This window comes from Macrosteles quadrilineatus, unplaced genomic scaffold, assembly GCF_028750875.1.
Source record: "Macrosteles quadrilineatus isolate MER2022 unplaced genomic scaffold, UCM_ALF_1.0 Scaffold_9__3_contigs__length_116548681, whole genome shotgun sequence".
NCBI classification, from domain to species: Eukaryota; Metazoa; Arthropoda; class Insecta; order Hemiptera; family Cicadellidae; genus Macrosteles; species Macrosteles quadrilineatus.
The window spans coordinates 104,831,926-104,859,918 of record NW_026542602.1 but is presented as its reverse complement, the minus strand read 5'-3'; the positions used below and the strand labels follow the sequence as shown (position 1 = coordinate 104,859,918).

Here is a 27,993-nt window from a genome sequence, read left to right as displayed (position 1 = left end):
TCAGTCAGCAGTACTCACTCACTCAACTCAGTTTTCTTCACTACATTAACTCACTTGGCCTGTCATCTTCTTCAATCAACAATAAGGTTAACTTTTGTTTTAGTTTGTATTGAACGAAAATGAAATAATTATTTCTTTTATACATTTAATTATAAAATTTAAGCTCTAACTTGGTATAATGTTTTTGTATCACCCTTTCAGTTAATTTGCATTCCCTCTAAGGTCAAAGTTCTAATACCGCCTGTGTCAAAGTCTATTTAAGATGCTTTTTCTGTGTTCCTATTATTCTGACCATCGTTTCGGACCCTAGATTAAAGAAAAATGTTTAATGTTGAAGGTTGGGTCAACATTAAATTTTCAAAGTTTATAAGGTAGACTGGATTAATAGCCAGGGGTTTAAGCAACATTTATCTTGTTACCTACTTTTGTTTCCCTGTTTTAACGATCGTGGTTTTACTAGGCCTACATATCGATGATCAGCTGGTGAGGTTCCCTCCAATTTCCATTTTTTTTATACTTTAATTGGTAGGTACTTTTTAATAATTTTCTTTAAAATGGTGACCATACAAAGGTCTTTATTTTCATAACCTTTACCTTAGTGACATTCTTTATTTGTTGATGAAACTGTCACTAAGTTAGTTTCTGGAGCTCCTCCGTGCTTGAAAAACTGTCAAAGGTAAGTTATGAAATCATTTTTTATAGGTATACTTACATGGAGACTAATGGTGGGTAGACTTTCATATCTGTTGTCAAAAACAACCGAATGAAAATATCGATTATTTCATTTGATGTATCGTAAACGATATATCGAATGAAATAGAAAATATCGATCAATATTTTCATTTGGTTGTTTTTGATAACAGGAAATGAAAGTCTACCCCTAATGGTTTTGCATCATGGTCTATTAAAACTTTAATAATTACCTTGACCGAGTATCTTGTGGGGACCAAGGTGTCCTACTAATATAGGAGCCTATGATGGCTAAGTTATTTAAGTCATATTTCTATTCTCGTACCTACTTAAAGTACGGTAAGTTAGCCATCCTTAATCATGTCGACATATTTAGCCTGTAATCAGTGGTGTAAAGCGGAATGCGTGGTAACTGTAATCCCACACTGTTTTTCCCAAGGAACCTAAGTTATTTAAGTTAGGTAAATTTCTATTTTGACATAAGATATGGAATTTCTGATTAGGCCTAATAATGTCATGAGGCTGTGCAGAATTACATCTAGATCACCACTGTAATGTTTTTTCCGTCGCTCCTAAATATAAGATTATTCTTCTGACATTAAAAAATTATAGCCTATATTATGCATTCACATATCTTATTCATCTTTTGCAACAAAACAACTATATTACGGTACTGTACTGTACTTACAAATTACTAAAAGGCTCGTGTTAAAGTACCTCCCAGTTGGGGAAGAATGATGACAAAACAGCGGCTCAGTGCCCTGACTACCTTACATTCATCAATTGCCCATTGTCCTCATCAAGAGCGACACCAGAGAAGTAACTGGGCCGTGAAATTTGTGCACGTAGAGCCTTGATATTGTACGAATAGTAGCCTAAATGATTTCTAGCTGATCAAATAACTTATACTATTTTGGACACCTGTCAATTAACAATGGCGTCACTTCGCTGCTAACATAAGTGAGGGTGAAGTGAAGCAAGTTAAGAAATGATGGGAAGATTTAAGAATAGCCCATTCTTGATTGAAAATAGAAAATTATCATTGACTATTGTAAACACTTCTAAAGTGATTAGGTAATTAGACAATAATGTTTCCTTTAAAGAAGATTTTGATTCATTAGGCTACAGGGATATAAATGGGTTGGCAGACCACTTACACCTAGTCCTTATTTAGGCATGTTAGGATGGGAGGTCATTCTTTTGTTGATTCAAGGCTGTATTAAGGAAGTTAGGTTAGATTAGGAAGGTAAAGTTTAGGTTACAATGAACCGGGTATTAGTTGATGTTTTGTAAGACACTGCTTGCATTTTTGAAATAGTATTTTGCAGGGTATTACTTAGTGTTTTAATTAGATAAAAAGTCTGGAGATAAAGATAACATGAACTAACAACTCGGTTCATTCCTAAACTTACCTTACCTAATCTAACCTACATTCAAAGGACTTAATGCAGTCATGAATTAACATAAAGGACGACCTCCCATCCTAACATGCCTTTTCTGGCATCAAAAGGAATTTGCTGACTGTAAGAAGTTTGGTTAGTTGCTATATTAGATTAGATTTTTCCCTGTTTAGATTAGGATTTTCGATCGCGCAATCTTCATGGATGCTTTCGGTGATCGCAAAAAATAAGTTCGATTGGTAAATTGCCCCTTCTAACTCTAACAAATAATCAGCAAAATTTATTTTTTAAGAGAAAAATCAAACAAATTATTTTGAGGCATTTGACAGCCCCCTCCCCTTTAATACGCCACTGATCCCTCCCTTTGAATTGCAGAGTGGTTTGCCGATGAAACTTTGAATTACCACCTCTTTCAAATCGGCCTGCTCTCTGCTTGGACTTGGAAATACCAAGTGTATGAAAATGCATGATATTTAACTTCAAAATATTAAGAGATTCTCTACGGACAGAGCTTTTACTTTGAGTTAGGCCTATCGAAAGTTTTGATTTGTCGAGTGTGTGTTACCAAGAGTAGGCTGTATTATTATAGTTGAGCTTATAAAATAAAATATATTTTAACCCTAGGTTCTGGTGTTGACTAATTTTACTTAGATTTAACTTAAAACTGTATGACTTAAATACATTTTTTGTGTCACAGTAAATTTGGCCACATCTAATGGAGGAAAACCACAGAAAAAAGATATTGGACAATTTGGACAATCTTGCTGATGGGATTGTTTTTGATGACCTCTTCGAGCAACTTAAAAAGAAAAAAATGTTCAACAGTTTTATGGAAAATGAAATTTTAGTAAGTTTGTTATATAAAAATATATTTGTATTAAAGTTTAAAGAGCACGTTTAGTGGGTGAATAATGTTAAATGAACTTAAAAATTATTTTTTCATATTTAGGATACTTATTGAAAACACTGAATTAGTTCTTTCTGTTTTAAATTTTAGATTTATAACAAAACTAATTATAGCCACAAGGAAGGCTGTTGAAGCGTTTAGTTCTAGCTTGTTATTTTTATAAAAATTTAATCACTAGAAGTATAGGCTTGCTCAAAATATAGTATCTTGTAATAGTATATTACGTTACTAGTCCAGAAAATAAGTGTTTACCGGACAAGTGTACGGGATTAGTACCATACGAGTCCGGTACACACATTTTGGACGAGTTATGTACGATAGTTTACGCCATACTACTAGATCTGTACAAATCCTTATATATTACCACCAACTAAGGACTAAAAATCACTAGTCATAACCTCTCTTATGTTTTTGTTTATAACCACTCATCGCCACCCAAATACAGTATAATCAGCTAATTGGTGTCCAGTAAAACTCATTACAGTACAGTAGTACACAATGAAACCCTATTTAATTAAGCTGGCAGCAAACAGCTGTTTTCTGGACTAAATCCTTGCGTGGAACATAGTCAAAATAGTGTAGTGTGGCGTAAAAATATTAGCAGAGCTGGAAACACCACATTTAAGAAAGTTTGAACATACTGTTAATTACAAACAGATGAAATGGTGATTTTTTCAGGAAAGAAGACAGCTTGATTTTTTATATCGCTATGTGACTACTAGAGGACCCGATGCATTTGGTGACTTGTGCAATGCTCTTAATGATATCAATCGTAGTGACCTGGCAAACCTTCTGACTTCCAAAGGGTAATGTATGATAAAGGCCAAGTCAAATCTCTCTGGTCTAGCACATATAGCCTGACTTAGAATAGGCCTATGAGTGTTAATTCAATTATTAGGCTTAGTTACATGTAGTAGCTACCGGTGCTATGGCAAGACCTGCCGACTGCTTGCCCAAAATCTTGATATCATCATCAACTCCTCTCTCTGGTTGGAGTGGGGAGAGGCGTCACGGGAATAAGCCTAGTCCAGCCATTATGTACTGTGCTGAACTCTACCCTGTTTGAGGGAGCTTGTGGTGTAATGGTTAGCATTTTACTGTTCTAACCCAGTGAGTGGTGTCATGGAAATTTTAGCAGTGGCGGAAAGGTGTAGGTCTACCTGGCCCAGGCCCCGTTCAGCTTCTGCTGAACTGCACGGTATGAGTTTCTGATTAGTCTATTCATGTCGAAGTTGAGTGGTTTGTCGGATTTTGGCAAATTTATGTTGTATTCATTTTTTGGCCTAAGGTAACTAACTACATTTTTATTGCATACATAACTTTTATTAAATTCATTTTTGTACATCAATGTATTGTTTTGTGGCCGGAAACATATATTTTTTTGGTTGTGTTGCAGAAAGTCAACTGTGCCAAAAGGTCAAATAATTTATTCTTGTACCATTAGATAAAAACAATATAGTTTGCTGTAGCGTTAGGTCAACAGTCCCATTTGGTCAACAACTAAAGTCAGTACAAAAAACGTAGGCTGTGTATATGATTTTGACCGTTTGACCCAATGCGATTTTGACCTAGTGAACAGTTCGTTCATACAAGAACAAATGTTTGATCAAACGAACTATTTCGCTGTTTCAATAAGTCAACAGTACCACTAGGTCAAAAGTATATTCTGTTCAAAACAACGATGGTCCTCTCGACTTATGACTTCAATAATTTTGTGTTTTGCAATACTTAAAATTCTGCTAACATTTTAAATATCCCCGGCGCAGCAAACCTGCAGAATAAGCGAATTTCCATTTGCCTGATTTGATTTTCAATTAAATCTATTCAAATAGCATTAGGTTTCAAATCAAAAATCACTTTATTCAGCTTGAAATATACGTGAATACATGATAATTGGTAAGAATAGTATTCCCCCAAATAGATTACAAGTCCGTGCTCAGTTTAACAAGTACCTAGTTTTGCTGCCTACAGGGAGGGTAGTAAAGTTTGTTTTTAGTAAAAAGTAAAATATTTATAGCTTAGTATAAAATAAATAGATTTGCCAGGTTTAATCCAAATATATCCATAAACAAGCAAGCTACGGTGGGGCAGAGTGGACTCCCTGATTTGATCGGTTAACTGTCTAAAAACCATACAAGATTATTACAAAAGCTTTTTATATATGAAATCTAAATACAATGCCATTTATTTTTCATTGAGTTTTAAAAATGATATCGTCCAGGTGACGACCTTGAGGAGCGATTCACATATTCAGCCGTTCAATGAAGTTTTCAAAAACTACGCAGCATATCTGGCGTTATTCCAGTGATAACATCAACAATTGCTTCCTTAAGGGCTTCCAAGGTCCTTGGTCGAACTTTGTAAACCTCAGATTTGAGATACCGTAACACCAAAGAAAATAATCGTATGGGCTTAGATCGAGGGAGCGAGGGGGCCATGAAACATCCCCTCGTAATGAGATCAAGCAGCCGGGAAACCGTTCTTGCAGAAGTTAGCGAGAGCGACGGGCGGTATGAGCCGTGGCACCATCCTGTTGAAACCAAAAGGCTTCCATATTATTTTCCTCACCATACTCTTCAATTCTGGGGAAGAAAAAGTTCTCCAACATCTGACAATAGCGCACAGCGTTCACAGTAACGGTTGCACCTTCCGAATAAAAAAAAGTAGGGGCCAATTATGCCTATGGAGGACACAGCACACCACACAGTCACTTTTGGAGAATGAAGAGGTTTTTGGTGAAGAGTTCATGGGTTTTCAGCTGCCCAGTAACGAAAATTGTGTTTATTTACTGTGCCCGAGAGGTGAAAATGTGCCTCATCACTAGACTACAGAATAGTGCCGGGTTGTAAAGAAGCCAGTATTGCATTGCAAGCATCTGTACATTTAACAAAATCTGCTGGCATCAATTCTTGAACAACCATCATCTTATACGGGTGTAAATTAAGGTCTGAGTGTAAAACTCGCCTCACCGTTCTGGCCGACATTCCAAGAGCAGCAGCATGTTTCCGCGCAGAGCGCTATGGAGATTGTTCAATAGACTTTCTCACCGCCATTATGTTCTCTGGTGTCCTCACACTCTTTGGTTGTCCGACTGGTTTTCTAGGCAGTGCAGATCCGGTCGCCCGTACACTTGTAATCCATTTCCTTATGGTTTTAGCATCGGGAACACTATCATGACGATTCAAACCAAACCGTCTACGAAATGCACGCTGGGTCGCCACCACACTATCCTTATTTTTAAAGAACGTTTCAACTACAAAACCACAATGCTCGCCAGTCCACGGCATGGTGACTACTAACAATGGCGTCTTTCCCCCCACCACATGAAACCTCTCCCACTCCGCTAACTCGCGCGCGCGCTCTTCAGCGACTGATTGAAACTAGGGAGTCAACTCTGCCCCACCCTGTACAACAGTTTAATTATTCTCCATAAGAATAAGTTGGGAATTTTTAATTTACAATTTTCTCTGTAACCAATAATTATACAGAAACACTTCAATATAGTGTTTAATTACAATTTATTTTGTTCATCTAATTTTGTTTTTATTCATTTTTACAACAAATCAATTTAGGTACAATAATCAATTTTAAAAATTGAATAGGCCTAGGCCTGTATTTTTATGAGAAGTTTAAAGTAAGAAATACATTAGTGGCCACATAGAGGTAGCCTCAAACACTTCTACATGAAACATCTATACATGAATATTGAACACTCAGTGAAAAGAAGTGAAACATTAAAAATCATCACATTCCATTTATAACAAGCACAAAATAGGCAGTTGGAGTAACTTTTATCAGGCAACCTATTTTACCTTGCTGCAAACATATATTTTTCACTTTACTTGTAAATAAGGGCGTTGTCATTTCTTTTTCTAAAACTATTCTGAAGTGTTTTTGCTGGACGTTTTAATCTCTTCCTCGCAGCACGAAGGCCTATTTGATTATTTGTTGTCATCAAAGTGTACATAACAATTTAATGTTAGAGCTTATGGGATTTTAGTCAGCCGATTTAAGTTAAGCAACAGGGTGGTACAAAACCACAAAGAAACATAGGTACCTTTTTTTAAACTTACCTGTAGATCAAGCATGTTGTGATTTCTTTTTGTAACATTATATTATATTTTAGTGATTTTGGTAGACAAAATCTTGTTTTATCTTCTCTATAACTTTACTACAGTTAGATTTTTTTAGATAGAAGCGGTTTGGGTGGTGTGGAATCATTTGGCTGTATGTGTACATCATACGTGTAAAATTTTGAGGTTAATTCAAAACAAACATAACAAACCGGCATATTATAGCCTATTCTTGGAATTGACAATTAGTTAAATAGTCTACTTTTTTTAAACATACTCTACTTTTATCAAATCACTTGGCCATTAAAGAATATTTACTGTGAAATAGAGACGTAGGCTGATTCCTAATTCCAAATCAACTAATGAATAAGTTGTTAAATTGTTGTCTCCAATATTTATAAGTGATGGTTGCTTTTAAAATAATTAATTAACTTGAGCAAATATTAAAATAGGCTATTGAATCTTCATGCAAAATTCATGTCATCATTATATTAAGAGAATAATTTAGTTACTGTGACTGGCATATACATGATAAACTGTTGGGTCATAATAAAGACTTAATGTTTCGTTTGGAAATCTTTTAACATATAAATAAAGACCACCTTTTAAGGGTTTAAGTTAGGGGCCAGAACTAAATGCTCCCGAGATGACGATATACACCTTTATAGACTAACGTTTTAACCCATTAAAATTATAATCTGATTGCTAATAATTCACTAATGCCAAGGAAGCAAGAGTCGAGTTTGGTTTATAACATGCAGTAGCCTAAATAAATACTGAATGTTTTATAAGAAATAAGAAATTACACAATGAAATATACCAAATTGATTTATTTAATCTTAAATGAACATTCTTATGTAAGTTATACTACCCGGTCCCTAATTGACAACATGTCAGTTTGTCTGCAATGATTTAACCTCAAAATTTGAACAAGTATCGAAGTATGAACACATGATTGCAATACAGCCAAAAAGGTTCATCTTCAAAGGTATTCCACCACTGACCACACCTTAAAAAATCCACTTCTAGGTAAAAAAATCCAACTGTACTTGATATAGACCTAATTGGCTATTCATTTTTATAATCGACGGTATTAATCTAATGGTTTTTTACTTTTTCTCTGTATGAAACATATTGTGTTACGATTATTTTGTTAACGTTCTTATGACAGTCATGGTGGCATGGCCCATAAGGCCTATGTTACATTTTGGAAATTGTATTATATGCATATAATGACAAAAGATTTTCCTGGCTATACATCACTGGTCTAGAACTCATTTTTGAAACAGAACTTAGGTATACCGTAAGTGTAACGGTGTTTCTCGGTGCCGATTCCGAGATCAAAGTAGGCCTAACGTGTTTACAAATTTTACAAATATGTTTAAAATAATTAATACAGGCCTCCAAGTCGTCCTACTTTTCCTACTTTTCCTACTTTTTAGTAGGAAAGTAGGAAAAGTCCTACTTTTTACACATTTGTCCTACTTTCCTACTTTTTTATAAAAATTATGTCGATTTTGCGATATTTTATTACATTTATTAATGTTTACTTATCAATATTTCCCAATGAGAAGTTTTTTCCTAAAAAATATGACTGACTGAGATAATTTTTTTATAAAACAATTTGTTAAATGATTTTAAATTTTAATTTATAAGTTCCAGTACCGGTAGTATCTGTATGGTTAATCTTATCAACATTGTTATTGGGTGAAAACATTTTTATTTTCAAAGACATGGCAATACTATTGTGATAGAAAATAAAAATTGTGATTATTATCAGTGCTTACTATTCTGACATGTCTTTTAGATTCCCCAATGAAGTAAACTGAGGGGAAATCAATGCTCCTGGGGAGCCCTGGGATACTAGTTCAAAAGTAGTTAACTTAGCACTTATCGGTCCAGTGTTTCCCTGATTAGCCTAAACATGATTTTTTGACATAACTGTATTCAAAATACCCCCGCCGCAGCAAACCTGCCGACTAAGCGAATTTCCATTTGTCTGAATTGATTTTCAGTGAAATATATTTTAATAACATTAGGTTTAACGAGTACCTAGGTTTGCTGCTACAAGGAAACTAATAAAGTGTGTTTTTGAGTAAAATATTGATAGCTTAGTACAAAATAAATAAATTTGCCAAGTTTGATCAAAATATATTCATAAACAAGCAAACTACAACATTTGACAATATTCTCCATAAGAATAACATGGGAATTTTAAATTTACAATTTTTTTAATTTTCTCCGTTACTAATAATTGAACAAAAATACTTTTATATACTAAATTATTTGTTTTTTAAGCTCTTTAAAAAGGTCTAAAGAGAAATTGGGAAATTTTGTGTTTTGAGGGTCAAAAGTGAGAAAAACCAATTTTTACCCCATAAAACCCCCCGTAGAGCCCCGTTCCCATGGTCCGATCGTGCTGGTTCGCGAACTCATTCAAGTGTATCCCGCTTTACACCTTTAAACCAAATTTCATCAAAATTGGACAAAAATTACTCAAGTTATCGCGTTCACGGACGTGTATATATATATATATATACATATATATATATATATATACATATATAAAAATTTGAACGAATAGTGTTTTTGGCCTCTGGGGACATCAAAATGAAAAAGTAAATCGGTCCCGGGTCTAGGTCTTACCGTGCCACCTACGGTAATAGCTACTTCCCTATAGGGAAATTCGCTAATAAATTAAGGCTTAAGTTCAAGTTTAAATGTCCAAGTTTCACTGGCTCAAATAGTTTTTACTCATTACAATTCAAACATTCCTACTACTTTTAAGATCGCTCTAATCTAACTAATTCAAAATACTTTTGGAACATATTTTTAGAATTTTATATTATATCTAGTTCCGTACTTTATTGGCCTACTTAAATAACTATTCATGCTTCTGTTTTCCACCCAAAAAAATTCATTTTACTTTTATATTAATTTTAGTTCTGAAATATTAAATAATATAAAAATAAAGAACAAATTTCTTATTTACAACACCATTTTAAACACAAATTAGGGCTGGTTAATGTTAGGGAAACATATTTATTTTTATCCTTTATTTAATGCTGCTTGTCCTAAATATTTTTTTGTGATGACTGTAGATAATGACTCCTTAACATTTTAATTTCTCTTGTGCGTTACTTCTGAATATTTGGTGTACAATCTCAGCTAAAACTATATCCGGCCTTTTAGTTGAAGATTTTTTAAATAAAAATAATTAATTATTGATTTTAATTTTAAAATTTATATATAGAATTATTTTAGTTATGTTTCCAAATTGTCTGGACATATTTTGTGGACTTCTTTCTTGGGCTAAAGCCGGGTTTTCCTAGGCGCGGAAGCGGAGAGCGGAGAGAGGAACGCGGAGAGCGCACTCCACTTGTCTTAGGTAATTTAATGTTTCTGTTTTCCTAGAAGCGGAGCGGAACACCATGTTAATTTCTTTTCCGCTCTCCGCGTTCCTCTCTCCGCTCTCCGCTTCCGCGCCTAGGACCCAGCTTAAGACAAACATAAAATTCCATATAAGTATGGGTCTAAAATGCCTAGATTTTAATTTGTCGGTCTGTTTGTGATTTTTAAGAATTATTTTATATCTTGGGCATTTTTCAAGATAGAACTTTTAAAATGGATATAAATGTGTATTTTAGAAGGTGATAAGAGCTTGCAAAATTTTGATCCAATATCTCAAGCCGTTTCAATATGTCAGCCATTTAAAATATTTAATGCCAAATTTAATTTGAAACCGTAAATATTTAGAATATAGTTTCCTGGATCAAAAAGATAGAGAATTCAAATACAAATCAAATGAGACCTTGTTTTTTTTTAAATCTGATGACAAACAACCAAATCAGTTTTTTTTCTAAATTTGTTTACGCAACTTAATAGGACTACCCATACTGCTCTGAAAATTAACAAATAAGAATACAGTATGGTAGTGCTATTAAATTGCGTAACCGAATGTTGAAAAAAAACTTATTTATGGTTGTTTGTCATCCGATTTTACAAACAAGGTCTCATTTGATTTGGATTTGAATTCTCTATCTTTTTGATCCTGGAAACCATTTTCTAAATATATACGGTTTTCATGAAATTTGGCATTAAAGATTTTAAATGACTGCCATATTGAAACGGCTTGAGATATTGGATCGAAACTTTGCAAGCTCTTTTCACCTTCTAAAATACACATTTATAACCTTTTTAAAAGTTCTATCTTGAAAAATGCCCAAGATATAAAATAATTTTTAAATGTCATAAACAGACCGACCAACTAAAATTTAGGCATTTTAGACCCATGCATACTTGTATGGAATTTTATGTTTGTCTTAGCCCCAGAAACAAGTCCACAAAATATGTCCAGACAATTTGGAAACACCCTGTATATTTATATACACTATTATATTTGATAAACTATTGTGTATGCTAGTATTATTTGGTTTTTAATATATATTGTATCAGCAAAAAAGTTCGATTTGTATGTAAAATTAAGTCCTACTTTTCAGTAAAAAGTCCTACTTTTTGCTGAAAAAGTCCTACTTTTCCTACTTTTTTGAGGTCAAAAACCACTTGGGGGCCTGTTAATATGAAGATATATTAAAACATAATAAAATACCAGAAATGCATTTAAAATCTTGGTGGTGGAAATATAACCAGAACTCCTATGCTTACAGGTCAGGCAGAGTAAAAGTGCTTTACAATGGGTCATGTTCAAGTCAACCCAAATTGAAAGAACAGTACCCAGATAATGCATTTTGGACGGTCAATCAAGGTTCTGAAGAGTTTGATTTGGATTGTGAGAAGGTAAGTTTTTCCTTGTTCTCATATTGTTATTTTTTATTTTACATATTAGTTTCTCATTACTAACTGTGTAAAAATAATTTAATTGTCAGTAGTAGCCTACTTTGTTTGCAATTCAGTGTTGGTGATGATGAGATGATGGTAAGAATGTTGGGATATGATTTCACATTTTAGCTTAACAATGTGAAAGAAAGCTAAAAATTATGTATAAATTACATCTCAAGAACTCAATAACAATGACATAGAACTACACAAAATTTGCTTTATTGAAATTTTAAATGCTATGGCGAAATGAAAACTCAACGATACAAGAGTTTAGAACAAGCATAAAACGTACAAAGGACAATTTTTAGTCAGAACATTTGCCCCTTAAAATTTTGGCCCATTTAGGATTGATTTCAAATTCCATCTTACTAGGCAGATCTGTATTTGGATGACACGGTGTCTACATGTTTACTGCTGATTTCCCCTATTAAGAAAAAATAGGAAAGTGAGAGACATATACTTAAATTTAAACACGTTAGCCAGGCGACCTGGAGACCAGGAATCGTAAGTGGATTTGTTGGAAGGGAAAACCACAGTGATTTATACTTGATTCAGGTATAGGCCAAGAGTTCCATAAATATTCTAAATAAAAATATGGTCGAGCATTGACAGCGTTTCTTTGGTTTTGTTTCAATGTTGTGTCTGAATCACAATCATTGATGTAGATATAAACATTGATGATCACCATCACCTGTGGCAAAAGTCTTTCACAGTATCGCCAAGACCGAGTGTTTCCACGATCGTGGGAAACAATCACTCTATCGCCGGGACCGCAAAAAACCTCACAAGTGTTGCCGAGATGGCGGGATTCAATCACGGTATTGCCAAGACTAATAATTGATGTGCTCAAAAGTGTTGCTGTGGTCGCGGGAGATGATCACAGTATTGCTGAGACCGCAATATACTCTCACAAGTGTTGCCTTGATCGTTGGAGACAATCATGGTATTACCGAGGCCGCTAGAACACAGGTGTACGCGATTGTAGGAGATCATCAGGGTTTGCTATCAAAAAGAGTCTTTTTTTAACCTATGCTGGCTTTCTGCGGGCTCAAAAAAAATCTGCATGATTCACAATCTATAAGGCTGCTCTTTATTGAAAAAAATCAGCTCAGTTAACTTGAAAAGTTGTAGACAACCATAAAGAGTTGTTTTTAAATTGTTTTGTATAGGAAGTCATCTCAAGACTTGAGTGTGTTTTTTACTTGTAGATTATGAGTAATTTATGCTCATCGTGGTAAAGAACAAATGCACTGATAATGTCTCCCCGGATTTTAATTTGACTAATGATGACTCAGAAACTAATTATTTAACCCTTTGAGGTCGAATTTTTTCCACATTTTCCGGCGAATTTAGCTTGCCATACAAGCAGTAAGGAAAATGGCGCCCAGCGACCTATACTCGCCATTTGACCAAAAAAATTAACATTTTTGAATATTTTTTTTTTTTGGGGCCCTGTAGGTTGCCATTTTTGAGCAGTCCGCAAAATGGCAGGCGGCGAAATATACTCGCCATTCGACCGCAAAGGGTTAATGCACTTTGATATAAATAACTTATATTTGGTACGCAATGTCACAAATTGATTTTTGTTCATCTAGAGCCATTTGAATTTCAACAGTTTTGCTAGAAATCAATAGAGCACATTTAATTAGGTTAAAATTTTAATTTTTACAATCGACATTTTGAGATTACGACAGGCCATAAAAACTGACTCTCAACATGTTACCAACCACTTATAACGTGTACAATCTAACAATAGTGTGCCGATAAAACATATCCCTAACATGAGTTCAAATATTTTCATAGCATAAACTTATTTCAATCTGTGGTCTCCCTCCCCCAATTACCCCCAATTAGAAAATCAAGGTTCTACTGTACTCACAGAGAGTTCTACTGTATAGACAGAGAGTTCCTATCCTATCCTAGCCATCTATATCCTGTGGCCGATCCTCCATTTATCGATGCCGTTTCATTGGTTCTCTTTAAACGTCATAAGGAAATCACTATCACATGTGACGACTTTTGCCGCAATCATCCGAGGCGATCGTAACGGTATCGCTGAGATCACGGCAATGTATGCTCATAAACACGGATATATGCTTATGAGTATCACTGAGATGCGGGTTACGATCACGGTATCACTGTGTGTATCACTGGCCCACAGGCTGTAGGTTGGAGACGCCTATTATAAGACAGATCAATACATCATAATAATTATTGATTGCATTGTTATATCTCCTTACAGGTTTATAGAATGAGATCTTCACCTAGGGGTTTGGCTTTGGTTATAAACATTCGAACATTTGTGAACGACACATATACGGAGAGGGAAGGATCAGAGAGAGATGTGGCCAGATTACAAGAGATTCTGCCTCAGTTGGGCTACCAAATGATTCTGGAGGAAGAGTTGTCTGCTAATGTGAGAATAAATTACCCCTGTCAAGCTTAAGCCAAGCGGAGCTTAGCTCAAAAGCTCAAGCGAACAAGCACCAAGTCAGATAATCAAGCTGGAGTCCAGCTGATTATTGAAATTGCAGAACAAGTCTACAAAGACTGCACAGCCTGACTCAGCTCTATTTTTTTTACTTGGTTCTTGATTATTTGAGCTTTTACGCTAGGCTGGTTGGCATGCCTCTATTTACCACAAAATCTGTAACTACTTTACCAATTACCAAAAATGTATAAAATACTATATTTACAAAATTGTGATTTTTGTCGAGTTCCATTACCAGCCAACTTCACCTCTATTAACAGTCCTGCTGGAATGAAAATGTACAATGGAGTCTTGATTAACCGAGGTGATGTAGGTAGAGGCTACCTCAAACAACCAAATCTTTAGTTAACATAAATACTCAGAAAGACATTTAACCCTTCAAGACAGATTGACGAGTGTAGTTTGTCGCGGCATTTTACAAAGGTAGTCGTACTGTTAACCCTCTGACGCTTAAGTAGTTTGACGAATCTTTTAGTGAGCGCTAGTGTTGAATAATAGTACCACTTTTCCAGTTATCTGATGTGTTCCTAGATATCATCTATTTTCTATAATAAAATATATATTAGATATACACAGTTACATATATATATTAGTTATACTTTGTGTAAACTTGTAAACGTAGGAAGATTGCACATACTTGAAGTATAGTATAGTACCAAACAACCATACTATACTTAGAGTACATGTATCTCTAAAAATACAAATGTTTGAAAAGTCTTCAACAATTTTGATCGCGCTGCATGGTTTTGACTGCAAACTGTGCAGTTTGGGGTGACATAACATAATTATGTATTCTTGCTGTTCTGCTTATTCTATTTTTAATAACGCTCAAAATGTAAAATTGTGACTGACTTTAGTTCCACAAATCCTAAATACCAGTGGTCTAAAGTAAGGCACTTGACTTGACAAAATACCGTCCTCAACTTGTAAGGAGGTAAAACTAATATATTAACACATCCAGTTTGTGCTCGGTTAACACAGAAGCTAGATTAATCAAGACTACTACTGTATATTGCCTTCAAAATTAATTAATAAAGAATTTTTATTTAAAGGAATTAATAAAAAAAGTGCGTGAGTTTTCACGTAAACCTGAACATTATGATTGTGATTCCACAATGGTGATCATCATGTCCCACGGGAATCGTCACAAGGAGTCGAACACTGCCCTCATTGCTACAAGGGATGCTCAATACGTCAGGCTGTTTGAACTCATCAACATGATGTCAGCGGGCAAGTGTGAAGCACTCCAGGGAAAGCCCAAAATTTTCTTTGTTCAGACTTGCTGGTAAGTTGGAGCAAAATACACCACCTCAATAATTTTATTGTTGTATTTCCATGACAAACAGTTTATATTAGTCCTACTTTAACAGTAAAATTAAAATTCACTGTACAATTAAAAAATAATACCCCTGCCGCAGTAAACCTGCAGACTAAGCAAATTTCCTATTTCTGATTTGATTTTCACTTAAATCTATTTAAATAACATAAGGTTTAATTTGTACCTAGGTTTGCTGCTTCAGGGAGTGTAATTAATTTAAAGAACCAAATTTTCTCCTACTGTGTCCTCCCCCATTTCTTCTTTTATCTTTTCCATTATCTTTCTGGACTTTACCCTACCATCTGGCCTTTGGTCTTCCTACTGGTCTCCTTCCCCTCGGATCTCCTCTTAGTACCTTCTTCAACAAGCTCTCCTCATTTCTCCTCAAGGCCTTCTGCTTTTGGCCTCTCCTACAATATCAGGATCTCGGAATGATTCTCTTAACTCTTGATTGTGGCGGATTCTCCATAATCCATCTTCACACACTGGACCATATATAGCTCTTAGAACTTTAATCTTATTATAATCCTCTTTTCCTCTTTTTGCTCTGGGTCCAATTTCCCCTACATATAAAAGTACTGGCCTAATTATTGTTTTTAGATTCTAATTTTGGTTTTATCGGTTTGGGGTTTAGGTCTTACCGAGCTACCTATGGTAATAGTTGTTATAGGAAAATTTATTAAAGGCATAAAATTAAATTATGTTTGACTTTGATTTTTTGAGATATAAATTGACACAATCAAGCCAACATCAACACATCATCTTGACAAAGACTGACCCTGCTATTTTATACTTTTCCAGAGAGGTCGTCCAGCTTGCCAACTGTTGGCGGCCAACCTAGTACTGTGTAATTTTAATTTTTTAGGTTAATGCGGATCATTCTTATTTCTTGTGTTAAAATAATACCATTGGGGAAGGAATTAATATGCTGCATGCACCACCCTCTGAGACTGCTTTCAGCATGCGTTGCAAGTAACCTGCAGCGGTCACATATCACTAAAGTTGCCATATCTCAGTTAACACTCGTACAATCCTTAAAAATAGGTGTCAATCGATTTGTAATGAAATTGCCTTAAAAAAGTTATTCTTGTAAACTTTTTGTAAAATCAACGGTTTTTGAGTTATTTAAGAAACAATATTTTAAATGGCTGCCATTTTGTTTTAAAAATTTTAAACATTTTCATAATTATTTGAAAGCTTTGTCTAGTTGTCGTAAATGTTTGTGCAAAGTTTCCATTTCATATGTTTCATCATTCTTTAGAACAAAATTAATAAGAGAAAAAAACAAAATGGCGGCTGTGTGAGGAAATAAGGACTTCCGGACAATTTAAATATGTTATATAGATGTTTTCCAACTGAAAATAGAAAAAAATATGTATTTAGGCCTATAACGGCATCGAATAACCTAGGATTATCGGTAGTGTACTGAAGGCCAATATAACTAGTAAACCTTGCACACGGAATCTTGTGCAAGCTAAGAAAAAAGACTTTTAGGCTTATTAATATTTTTTTATTTGGCATTTTTGGATATGTTAACAATGACCCTAACTTAGTTAGCAAAGACCCTAACTTTGAAAAACATTTATTCTGCACATATTCATTCTCATATTTCCTTTGGTATCCGTCTATATGGAGCAACAACTCAAATCAATCTAGATAAAATATTAAAACATCAAAAAAGAGCAGTGACAGTAATGCTCCTCAGACTAAATTCTGATGTCTCAGCAAAAGAGCACTTAAACAGCTAAACATACTAACTGTTCATGGGCAATATATTTTTCATTCAATTTTTATTTTTAAAAATAAAACCTTATCCAATCCAAATTCAATCTACCGGTTCACCGATATGAAACAAGGAAAAAAATCTGTTTTTGCAAAATAGGCCCAGATTAAAGTTTTATGAAAAAAACCATCATTTGCTGGTAAAAGTTTTTTTTTTTAATATCGCTGGAGGCATTAGAAATGAAAAGGATAAATAAAACAAAACTAAAAAAAAAAACTTAACAAACAAGACCATTTATTCTCATGAAGAATTTTTCCACCTCCCTCAAGAACTAGACATTAAAAAGGTATGGAGAGATGTAATTTTTAATTTATAATTCATTTTTTAATCTTTATTTTATATTTTAATAATTGCAATCTTTGACACTATTCAAATGCTGTATAATGTATACTTCTCAATGAAAAAAGAAATTGAAAATTAAATTAAAATTAATATCTTGGTTTTGTTGGTAAAGGAGATGGTGGAAGTCCTAATATTAAGTTCAAAGTTTACTTGCCTTTCTTTTGATTAATTTATTAATAGGGGTTTATTTTAAAGAAATAAAAACCCCACCCCCACTATTTGGGGGTGGGGTTGAATTTTAAAATACCACCAAAAAGTACTTAACATTAACCTAATAACCAGTATCGAAGCTCGTGTGAATATATGCAGCCGTTCAAAAATTAAACAGAAGGGGAGTATTATGGGTCACCCGGTAGATAGGCCTAGATAATGTGGCAACTTTGGAAGCCAGTGGGGCAGAGCCCTAATAGAGCTTCAAAATGAAAATAGGCCTACTGTATGTCCATCTGTGCAATAATGACTTTATTCCTGCCAAATCTCTGCTCAATTGATCCAGTAGTTTACACGTTACTATGTGCACATACTCACAAACATCCAAACTTTCCCATTTATAATATTATAAATAAAGATTTGAAGTGTGTCATTATTATCAACAGTTGCATAGAAGTAATACTTATCATTGTCAACTGAACATTATTTGCATCAAAACATAACTTTTATAGTGGCAAAACTCAAAAACTTATTGTAAGTGATAATCAACATTTTGATTGCAGGGGAGACGATTTTAACCATCCAGTAGAGAAAACTCACAATAACGGTGTTACCAGTAATGAAAATAGAACCAACGAGTTAAAGTCAAAGCTAGAAAACGGGGGTACAGAAGGAAACCAGATCTTTAAAGTGAAGGTAGAAAACAATGAAACTGAAGAAAAACAGATAATCGAATTAGAGGCAAAACTAAGGAACGGGTTTGGGTTTGAAGAAAACCACAACGAAGAAATAGATACAGGATTAGAGAATGGCCACTCACCTGAGGTACAGACAGACAGTGCCTACATGGGACATGCAGATGTAATAAGAAGTGATTCTGACATATTTATTGGATATGCTACATCTCTAGGTAATATAAAGTTTATTGATAAGTTTAATTGTAGAGAATTATCATCTTTTCTTACTACTATTTAATTTTAAAAAAAGTCATAGAGTAAAATAAACTTTTTGCACACAGACTGGCCAGGTTAGACGGAGGGCCAGATACTGTTTGGTACTGTTGGTAGGCGATGTTTCCTCCAGCTGCTCTGCATACTTCAAGCCATTGCCATGTGAAACTTTCAGTGCGTTTTCCTCCAATACATTGTCTCTTCATTGTCGTCATCTCCTTTTCCGTTTGCTACCATGTTCACTATTTCTTCATCTGTAACTTCAACTTCATATTGTTTGTCCTGTGCAACCCACTCATTTACGTCCTCTTCCATAGCATTTTCACAACCCGGAAAGGCGGAAAGCGCTACGGGTCGCTATTACTTCCATGTAATAATGGAAGTAGGATGGTGTTATTTTGTTCAGTCTCGTTTTGCAAATCTTCATCACCTGTAGAGCCTTATTATCTTGGAGAAAAACTTGCAATGGTGTTCGCTCCAACACTCCCTTGATTGGGCAACGTAGTAAGCCACATCTTTCAAATTAAGATGACGCAATTTATTGACCATGTCCTCTCTCTGGTCCATAGAGTCGGTTAGAGAAGAAAGCAGGTTCCTTCGATAATTTCTCTTCATTGCCTCTAAGGTCCTCGAATTTACCACCATAGGTCCATTGGTTGATATAGGGAAGTGACATTCGGAGGCAAAAACAGGGTTTTTATGTCCTTATCTCTAAGTTCCTCCTCGTCAGGATGACACGCAGCATTGTTGAGAAGCAATATCGCTTTCCGAGGCAACTTTTTGGATTTAAAAACTGTTCAGTTTGAGGCACAAATTCTTGAAAAAAACCATTCTTTAAACATTCCTGAGCATTTTTTAATTGTAATGTTTCACTCGAAAGCATTCTTCGAAACATTCTTAAATGCTCTCGGAGTTTTCGACTTGCCTATCATAGCCAGTTTCATTTTCGTATTTGCTGAGGAATTACTGCATGCAAGAATTTTTATTCTTTCTTTGCTCCGTTTATAACCAGGCGCTGCCGCTTCGACCTTTGATGCAAGTGTTTTTGTCGTTAGCAATTTGTAATTAAGACCAGTCTCATGACAGTTGAATATCTGGTCGCCTGATAGGCTTTCCTTGACCAATAGCGTATGTAGCTTAGCCCAAAACGATGGAATGTCTTCAAAGTTTGCGGTAAGCATTTTGCCACAGATATTGAGCTGCCGAATTCCATATCTTTTTTCCATCTATCAAGCCAACCTATACTAGCTGTGAAATCAGGTTCACCTTCGTTAAGCTAGTTTTTAAATTTCAATGCTTTTTTATTGTATAATTGGTCCTGATATCGGTACTCCTTTATCTCTATGTTGAGTGAAACACAGATACAGAGCTTCGCTTACCTTTTCATAATCACACTTTTTCATCATCTTGCGACCTTCCAAAGCAGTTGCTGTGACTCGCTGAGAACACCGTTGTTCAATGCCAACACGAGCCTTTTCCAGTCTCCTACCGTTGTTTTTCCCACGTTATAATATTGCGCCACTTTTAGTAACGTTTCACCATTGTCTAATCTCTTCAAGGCTTTCAGTTTATCTACCATCGTCACAATTACTTTCTTACGTTTTGAAGCCATGGCCACTTTTAGAGACGACAAAACTAAAACACAACTAATAATCTACAGTAGCAGAAACAAAACAAAATAAACTTTACTCTACACGACCTGTCAGTGAAAGAGCTATGTAAGCACTGAGGAGGCAGTCACAGTGGCAGGTACAGTAGCAGGTGCGATGGCAGCACGCCAAAACAGAGATAGTGCGGTCACAGACCTTGACTTCTGGCGCATGAATACAATAGTAAACTACAATAGTCACACGCAACAATCTGCTGTGTACACTGTACAGTCGGGCCTGGCAAAACGGGCTACCTCTCCCGACAGCCTAGTACTGTGAGTTAATTCAAATATTGTCGAGGCAGGTCGGAGGCCGAATAACTCGGTAGGTCGGATAACTGAAGATCGGATAACCGAGACTCTACTACTGAAATGGTTAACATATAAAAGATATATTGAACATAGTTACATCAAATACAAGACGGGAGAGGGTGTAGCTTTTCAATTAACTATGTTTATTTTAATTATCGGCTTATCTTTAACAATGTTCATTATAGTGCTTCGCTTATTTATGCATATAAAGCATAACAGCGGACCATCCTAGTTTACTTCTCTCACAAATGTGTGTTAAAGTGGTTTGTTGTTTCCCAGGAAATGTGTCAATGAGAGATACAGAGACAGGAAGTTGGTTTATCCAGACCCTGTGTAGAGTTTTTGCCCGAGACGCCTGGGCCCATGATCTCCACTCTATGCTCCAAACCGTAAGTTGTTATTCTGTCTAGAAATTAGTTTATTTGATTGTAATGATACATTTTTGTATAAATTGTCGTGTTGATTGCATAGCTAACATTTTTTTTAAGGTGTCTGATATCATAACACTGTAAAAACTGAAAGTAATAAATCCAATAAGTACCGGGCTCGATTTAAGAATATCAACAAAATAGCCTAAATTTGTTTTAATCCAATTATTAATATTTTGTCTATTTATTCACTTCCTATTTATAGTACAAAAAGGGTTATAGGCCCCGGTAGGTTAGCTATAGTTTCGGTAGTACGTTGATTTCTACTACAAGCCCTGAAGACAATTGGGATACTGGTTCAATCAGCGAGCACATAATAATAATAATAATAGAGAGGACACGGCGTTTAACCAAATGCACTGAAAGTGTGGCCAAATCCGCCATCTTGGTCCGTCATACAGCCTGAATCCAAGACCCGCGAGCTCAGTTCGCATTAAAAACCCCGCGACAAATACACGATCATAAACAACATTAATAGTTGACAAAAAATTCTGAAATTTTGCACATTTGTAGATATGATACTGAGGAAAACGATGGTGTTAATATAAAATTATTAGTTATGATAGTAATTGAGTTATAAATATGTTTAATACTTATATAGTTTAATTTTTCAGATTCAGACATGAAAAAGTTGTATTGCGAGGAATTTTTTATTTTTTGGTCAGAGAAATTTCGTCAGCGGGAAAGTTGTGGATAAATAACCAAATTTAACTATCCGATTCACCAAAAATTTTTATCATGTTCGGTTTTCTAAAAAATCAGGTACAAAAGGGATCCATTGCCGCTGCTCCGCGCCACGCCCGCTGCGCCGCCGGGCCGTCGTCTATACATTTAGCGTGCAGTGTTTTAATGTTTTATACTGTTGTACTGTAATATTGTATATATTAAAGAAATTTTCAAATATATTGTCTATGTAGAATTTTAAACCGTTTAGCACAACTTTTTAAGGACTAATTAGCTTTCAATATTATCCAAGATAAACCAAAGATAATTCTGTAAGTTAAATTAAACTTCCCAAATATATTTGTAAAATTACACTCAATTTATTGTCCCAGAAAAATTACAGTTTTATTGAGATGTTGCCTGATTTTATTTTTGTGAAGACTTTCGTTACTTATTTTACAGTAATAGCGAACACTAACATTGAAATATTTTTGAGCAATAATTTTAATTAGGTAGGCTACTAAACAAAAATGATTTTTGTCCATATTGTTTCATATCCTGAGAAATATGTACTATTTGGAAACAAATTTACTCCTACACATTGTCCAAGTACTTTGTTCGTCAAGTCCTCAATTACATTGTTTTCCTTTACACTAATATCATTAGCTTAATATCTACACTATTCTCATCAAGCATGGCAGACGACTAGCGCGCTGCACACGCCGGGACTGCTGTCGGGGAAATAAATATGTGCTTGAGTTTGAGCCTAAATATCTCTTGAGATTAATTATCCGATTTTGTTGAGACAAAAATTAAATATAAACTGGTTTAAATACATTTTACGTGGTAACAATTAAAAAAATTTCCGTTTACCAGAAAATTTTTTATAGTTGAAAGATTCTAAAAAGTACCGGTTTTTAAGAAACTCTGCACTAACACTGAAGCTTAAAACTTAATTGTAAACAAACCACTAAGCCAATCTTTCTGAAATTTTTATGGCTTATTGGTAGATTCATTGTTAACAGTTCCATGCATTTTAAAATTTTTACTCAGGATAGTTTTTATGCTGATGTTTATTTTTAAAACGTATGCTAACATCGTTAATAAGACGCTAAAAATTTCGTTCAAAATATCACCGTGTTTGTCGCTGTCGTGACACAAGAAATAACACCAATATGACAGATTAATAATGCGAACAAAGGTGTTTTTTAAACTGATATATATTTGTAAACAAAAATTTATCCCGCAATTGGCAGGCCGATTGGCTCAGTGGTTTGTTTACAATTAGATTTAAAACTTCAGTGTTGGTGTAGAGTTTCTTAAAACCCGGTACTTTTTAGGATCTTTCAACAATATAAATTTTTCTAGTAAACAGATTTTTTTTTATTGCTACCACGTAAAATGTATTTAAACAAGCTTATATTTAATTTTCGTTTCAACAAAATTGGATTATTCATTTCTGAGATATTTAGGCTCAAACTCGAGTGCACATATGTATTTCCCCGACAGGTAGGCTAGCGCCGCCATCTTTGTCCGTTTCGCCGGCTAGTAAGACTGCCACGCTCCTGCGCTCCGAGTAGCGCTTCTATTTTGTTATGTGTTCGCTGGGTTCAATAGCCTTTCAGATACCACAATGTATAATCTAATAGGCTAAGCAAATAATACATCCAACAACTAGATTATGTTGTTCTCGATGCACCATATAAATATTAGGACTGATATAACAATCAGATATATAGGACTGATAATGTTGATTTAATCGCCGACATGCATTTAAGTTCTGTAAAGGATACAACAGGATCAATTGGCGGACACAGGTAACTAACCCTTTTTGATTCAATCATTTTAGCTTCTGGATTGCTTACATATAATCAATTGATAATGAAAATGCTCTTACCTTAGCTATCCTTATTGTGGTTATCCGATATTAATTTCGGACCCGTAGGTCCATCTTCAGTCGGAAGACCAAATACTTATAATAGGATCCACCCGACGGGTTTCGTAGAAACTAAAGTGAGGTTATCCCACTTTTTGAAAACCATGGTTTTTACCCCTAACCTCTGTATATTATTTATGCCTTTTTGATTGCCTATATTGATTGGGAACAAGAAAAAAAAAAATGAAAAACCATAATAAACTCAACTCTATGTAGGCCACATTTTAAATGCTAGATTGAGTTAGAAACTCCCAGATAGATTTGTGTAAAGAGCAATGAAACTGACCAAATTAATTATCATCTTATTCCCTCAAGACTCATCTCTAGTTATTTTACAAACTTTATTGTAGTTTTGTTATTATTTTGTTGTTATTATTAATTTTTAGTGGTCAACTGTAAGGAAGGGCCATGGTGTCCTAAATTCGCCTCTATAAAGAAGGATTTGATTTTATTTTCATTTTGTCTTAAATTCTGCTTAAACAACCAACTAAATAACAGAAGTAAACCTTATTTTTTAAAAGCATTGTAATTTACATTCATATGCTGTTACTTTAATCATGAACTAGGCCTACTATCACGACTTTAATAATGAGTAACTATCAATAACTACTATTTTAGTTCACACCTTATTGCTTTTTCATTGCTGATACAGGGAGCGGCAGAAATATCTGACGGTTTTCAAGCGAGTACAGTCCAGCAGCCGAGCGGAGGGGGGTGGTGGGGAGCGGCTCATTCTCAAGGCCAAGTGATGCCATTTCAGTAGCCATGGAGCAGTGGATCTAAAGGTATCCACCCACAATTTGATGGTGTTTCGGGATGGGATAGTTTCCCCACGAGCCACATTAAAATGCCTCCGAAACTTATGTTGCATACCAACAACAGAATCGCCATTTTTAAAAAACGCCTCAACGGCAAACGCGCGATGTATACTGGTCCACTGCTTCATGGCGACTGAAATGGCATCACTTAGCCTTGAGAATGAGCCGCTCCCCACCAACCCCCTCCACTCGGCTGCCGGACTGTACTCGCTTGAAAACCGTCAGATATTTCTGCCGCTCCCTGTACTATGCTATGGGAATAAATGTAAATTATATACAAGATTCTGAAACCAATCTATAAAATGTCAACATATTTTTTATTCATTAGTGTTACTTAAAACATGCTTACATTTTTAGGTTGATCGAGAAATTGCAGAAATGAACTACATGGGCGCGAAACAGACTCCTACCATTCGTGATAAATTATGTAAAAGTCTTTATTTTCAACCTGGGATTAATGATTTACCATAGACAAGTAGGCCTAATGTTGAATGTTATTGTTTGGTTAAATGTTTAATCTTCTCACTGAACTGGAGCAAACAAGTTATTATTATTATTAAGTGTTGGGGAAGATTTTTAGATTCGTTTTAAATTTATTCTGCTTTGAAAATATTAAGTAGAGCCAGACATAATCCTGTGGGGAAGACTATATATTTATAAATTTTCTTTTAAAACAAAACTAGGTAGTCTCGTCATTAAGAAATGTGTGTATGTTCTGCATAATTCTTGATTGCTTGCAGATTATATTGTTAAACATCAGTTTCATTATCATACAATTCCATAAAAAATATTCAATAACGCCTAAAATTAATTCAGTCCCAACGTCTGGTTAAAGATAATGATCTTTTATCTGTTTACTCCTAATTCTTAGTGTGCTTTAAGTTTGTTCTGGGTGATATAATCGAAGGTTGCATGGTGGTTGTAGGTGAAACGAGAATGCCGAATACTTGGATTGGACTCGGAGTCTTACTCCATTGAAGAATATAATCAAGGGTTCAATAAATCTCTTTACTTTCAACCTGGAGTATGTCTGGCCTGCAACCCAATCATGGACAAATCTTGACAACAGTATTTGCTAGTCGTAATGTTTTCTTGGCAGGGTAAATTAATTATGGATGTTTATGGATCAGTTGTCGGTTATAAAATTTACGCTCTAACACTTGTAATGAAATACTAACAATCCCTTTAATTATTTACATATAATGAATCTAGCTTTTTGGAACTTTCTCTACCAAATCAGAGTGTAAATTGCCATTCACTCTGTATACAGTTTGACAGAAATTCTATAAGTTTGTATTTAAAACAGACTTGAAAGTGTGTCGGCTTAACAAAAAGAAATTTTAGTTGGTAAATGTTTACAGTTCCAGTAGATTACTATCAAATATTTCCATTGATACAGTATCATTTGTTTTCTCGAGCTTGTGTGAATCCAGTTCAGTGAATGCAATCCGGAGTGCTAATTTTCAAACTTATTTAAGGTTATGTATCTAATGTAATGTTTCACTGTGGTATTTTCAAGGATTTATAGCAAGCATCTAATGTTTTCTATTCTTTAATTATTTACTCAGAAGACACGAAATAAAGACAAATGCGAACTGATTGTAAAAGACTGACCTTACCGGACATAATAATTTTAGATGAAAGTGCAATATAAATAGTTTTATAGTTTAAACAGTTATGTTTAACATGTGATCAATTAATTAAAATCATTAAATTAGATGATAAAACCCTTTAAACATACTTTTTTTAACAAATTTTCTTTAAATGAGCTGTTATTAAACTATACAATTTTCTTTAGTAAAACTAATATGAAGATACACATCCAGCTCATTAATATAACAATCTCTAAATTAAGACAAACTCATTTTTGTTTAACATCAATTAAGAGTTTTTTTTCAGACTCAAGCTTCTCATTAACCGTCTCTTATTGGAAATAATATATTTATGTATATAATAATATAAATCATTTTAGCCTCTGGATTGATTATATATAATTAACTGATAATGTAATAATAGCCTACATCAGTGTTTCCCAACAATTATTTCCTGGTTTATCACTTAATAATACAAAACCATACTGTGTACCACTTTTTTTATATTTATTGTTTGTTACCCTAACTGGTATTACAAACCTTTCTTGAGAAGGTTATATTTTTAATTAATTGATGAATATCTGAGTGAAGTACTTATCTTAGTGAAGTAGTGGTGCTATAGTTTTAATTTAGCTAATTTAACCAGAGTGCTATTATTTAAAGTCAGTCGCTTAGTTTTGACTACCTTAACCTAACAAAATAATATCGTCCTCGTTCTAACATCTTGTTGACTATACGTGGTTGCTGTTTGGCCGTGAAATAAGTCTGACGCACCAGGCCAAAAAAGTCCTGACATAATACTCGTAGTTAGAATATAACTACGCACAAACCACAACAGTAGCCTCAATATACCACTACTGGTACACGTACAACAGGTTGGGAAACACTGGATTTACATCACATTAGAATGTTTAAATGAATAAAAATCACTGAATTTTTTTACTGGACTATATTGAAATGTAGTGCAAGTGTACAGTAGGACTCCGATTATCCGAATCAATTGGGACCAGACCCCATTCGGATAATCAAAAATTTGGATGATCGTTGTTTTACAGGAATTCCGGGAATTTCCAAGAAAAATCCTCATTTACGGTACTAAATGAACTTTTAATTAATAATAAATTGAATCAGAACATTTTTACAGTTTACAATGCTCATAGCACAAGTGTTCTATACAAAACATGTTCTTAGAGTAAGTAGTGTTCCATCAAAGTCCAAAATTACACACTGGCTAAATTTGTTTAATAACAATCCTTTTGATATTTTGCGAAACCTATTAATACTGTAGCTTTACGTTTTTAAAATTGTTTAAATAAGCGATTCGGATAATCGGCGATTCGGTTAATTGGAGTTCAGATAATTAGAGTTTTACTGTATATCTATATTAAGCCCTCAAAAACGATTTTATATATTTGAAATAGGTTTGTGATTGTAACATAAAGTGATGTATGTGTCTATAAAGTAAGTTTTAGAGTTTTATATATATATATATATATATATGAGTAAAGTTTATATTTTTATTTATGACATTCAACAAAATATTGTTGTAAAATTTGTATATGAATTTCATTAATACAAATGTAGTCTTTCAAAGTATAGATTCGTATAATACTAAACTAATATTTACAATAATTTTATAATTCTGTCTGACAG

At 34.4% G+C, this 27,993-nt stretch overlaps 1 protein-coding gene across 3 annotated transcripts; it reads left to right on the top strand.

The window, feature by feature from the left end:
- The first annotated feature begins 4 nt into the window (after window positions 1–4).
- Window positions 5–26,561, top strand: LOC129004508 (caspase-2-like). 3 transcript variants are annotated; one of them, XM_054433118.1, is made up of 9 exons: window positions 5–86; window positions 2,788–2,937; window positions 3,676–3,803; window positions 11,738–11,867; window positions 14,152–14,325; window positions 15,453–15,685; window positions 18,557–18,903; window positions 21,183–21,292; window positions 25,674–26,561. In XM_054433118.1, exons 2-9 carry the CDS (start codon window positions 2,806–2,808, stop codon window positions 25,809–25,811), a joined length of 1,392 nt encoding a protein of 463 aa, XP_054289093.1. In that variant the 5' UTR covers window positions 5–86; window positions 2,788–2,805; the 3' UTR covers window positions 25,812–26,561. The 3 variants fall into 3 exon arrangements, with proteins under 3 accessions (XP_054289093.1, XP_054289092.1, XP_054289094.1); XM_054433117.1 differs by lacking the exon at window positions 5–86 and adding an exon at window positions 539–676; XM_054433119.1 differs by lacking the exon at window positions 5–86 and adding an exon at window positions 539–676 and having other exon boundaries at window positions 25,106–25,783.
- Window positions 26,562–27,993: the final 1,432 nt, after the last annotated feature.

Bases quoted from the DNA above. Each gene is read 5' to 3' on its own strand.
- LOC129004508 (XM_054433118.1), top strand. From the start codon at position 2,806: ATGGAGGAAAACCACAGAAAAAAGATATTGGACAATTTGGACAATCTT. The intron at 3,804-11,737 runs GTAATGTATGAT...CTATGCTTACAG, and splicing joins AACCTTCTGACTTCCAAAGG to GTCAGGCAGAGTAAAAGTGC. The intron at 11,868-14,151 runs GTAAGTTTTTCC...ATCTCCTTACAG, and splicing joins TTGATTTGGATTGTGAGAAG to GTTTATAGAATGAGATCTTC.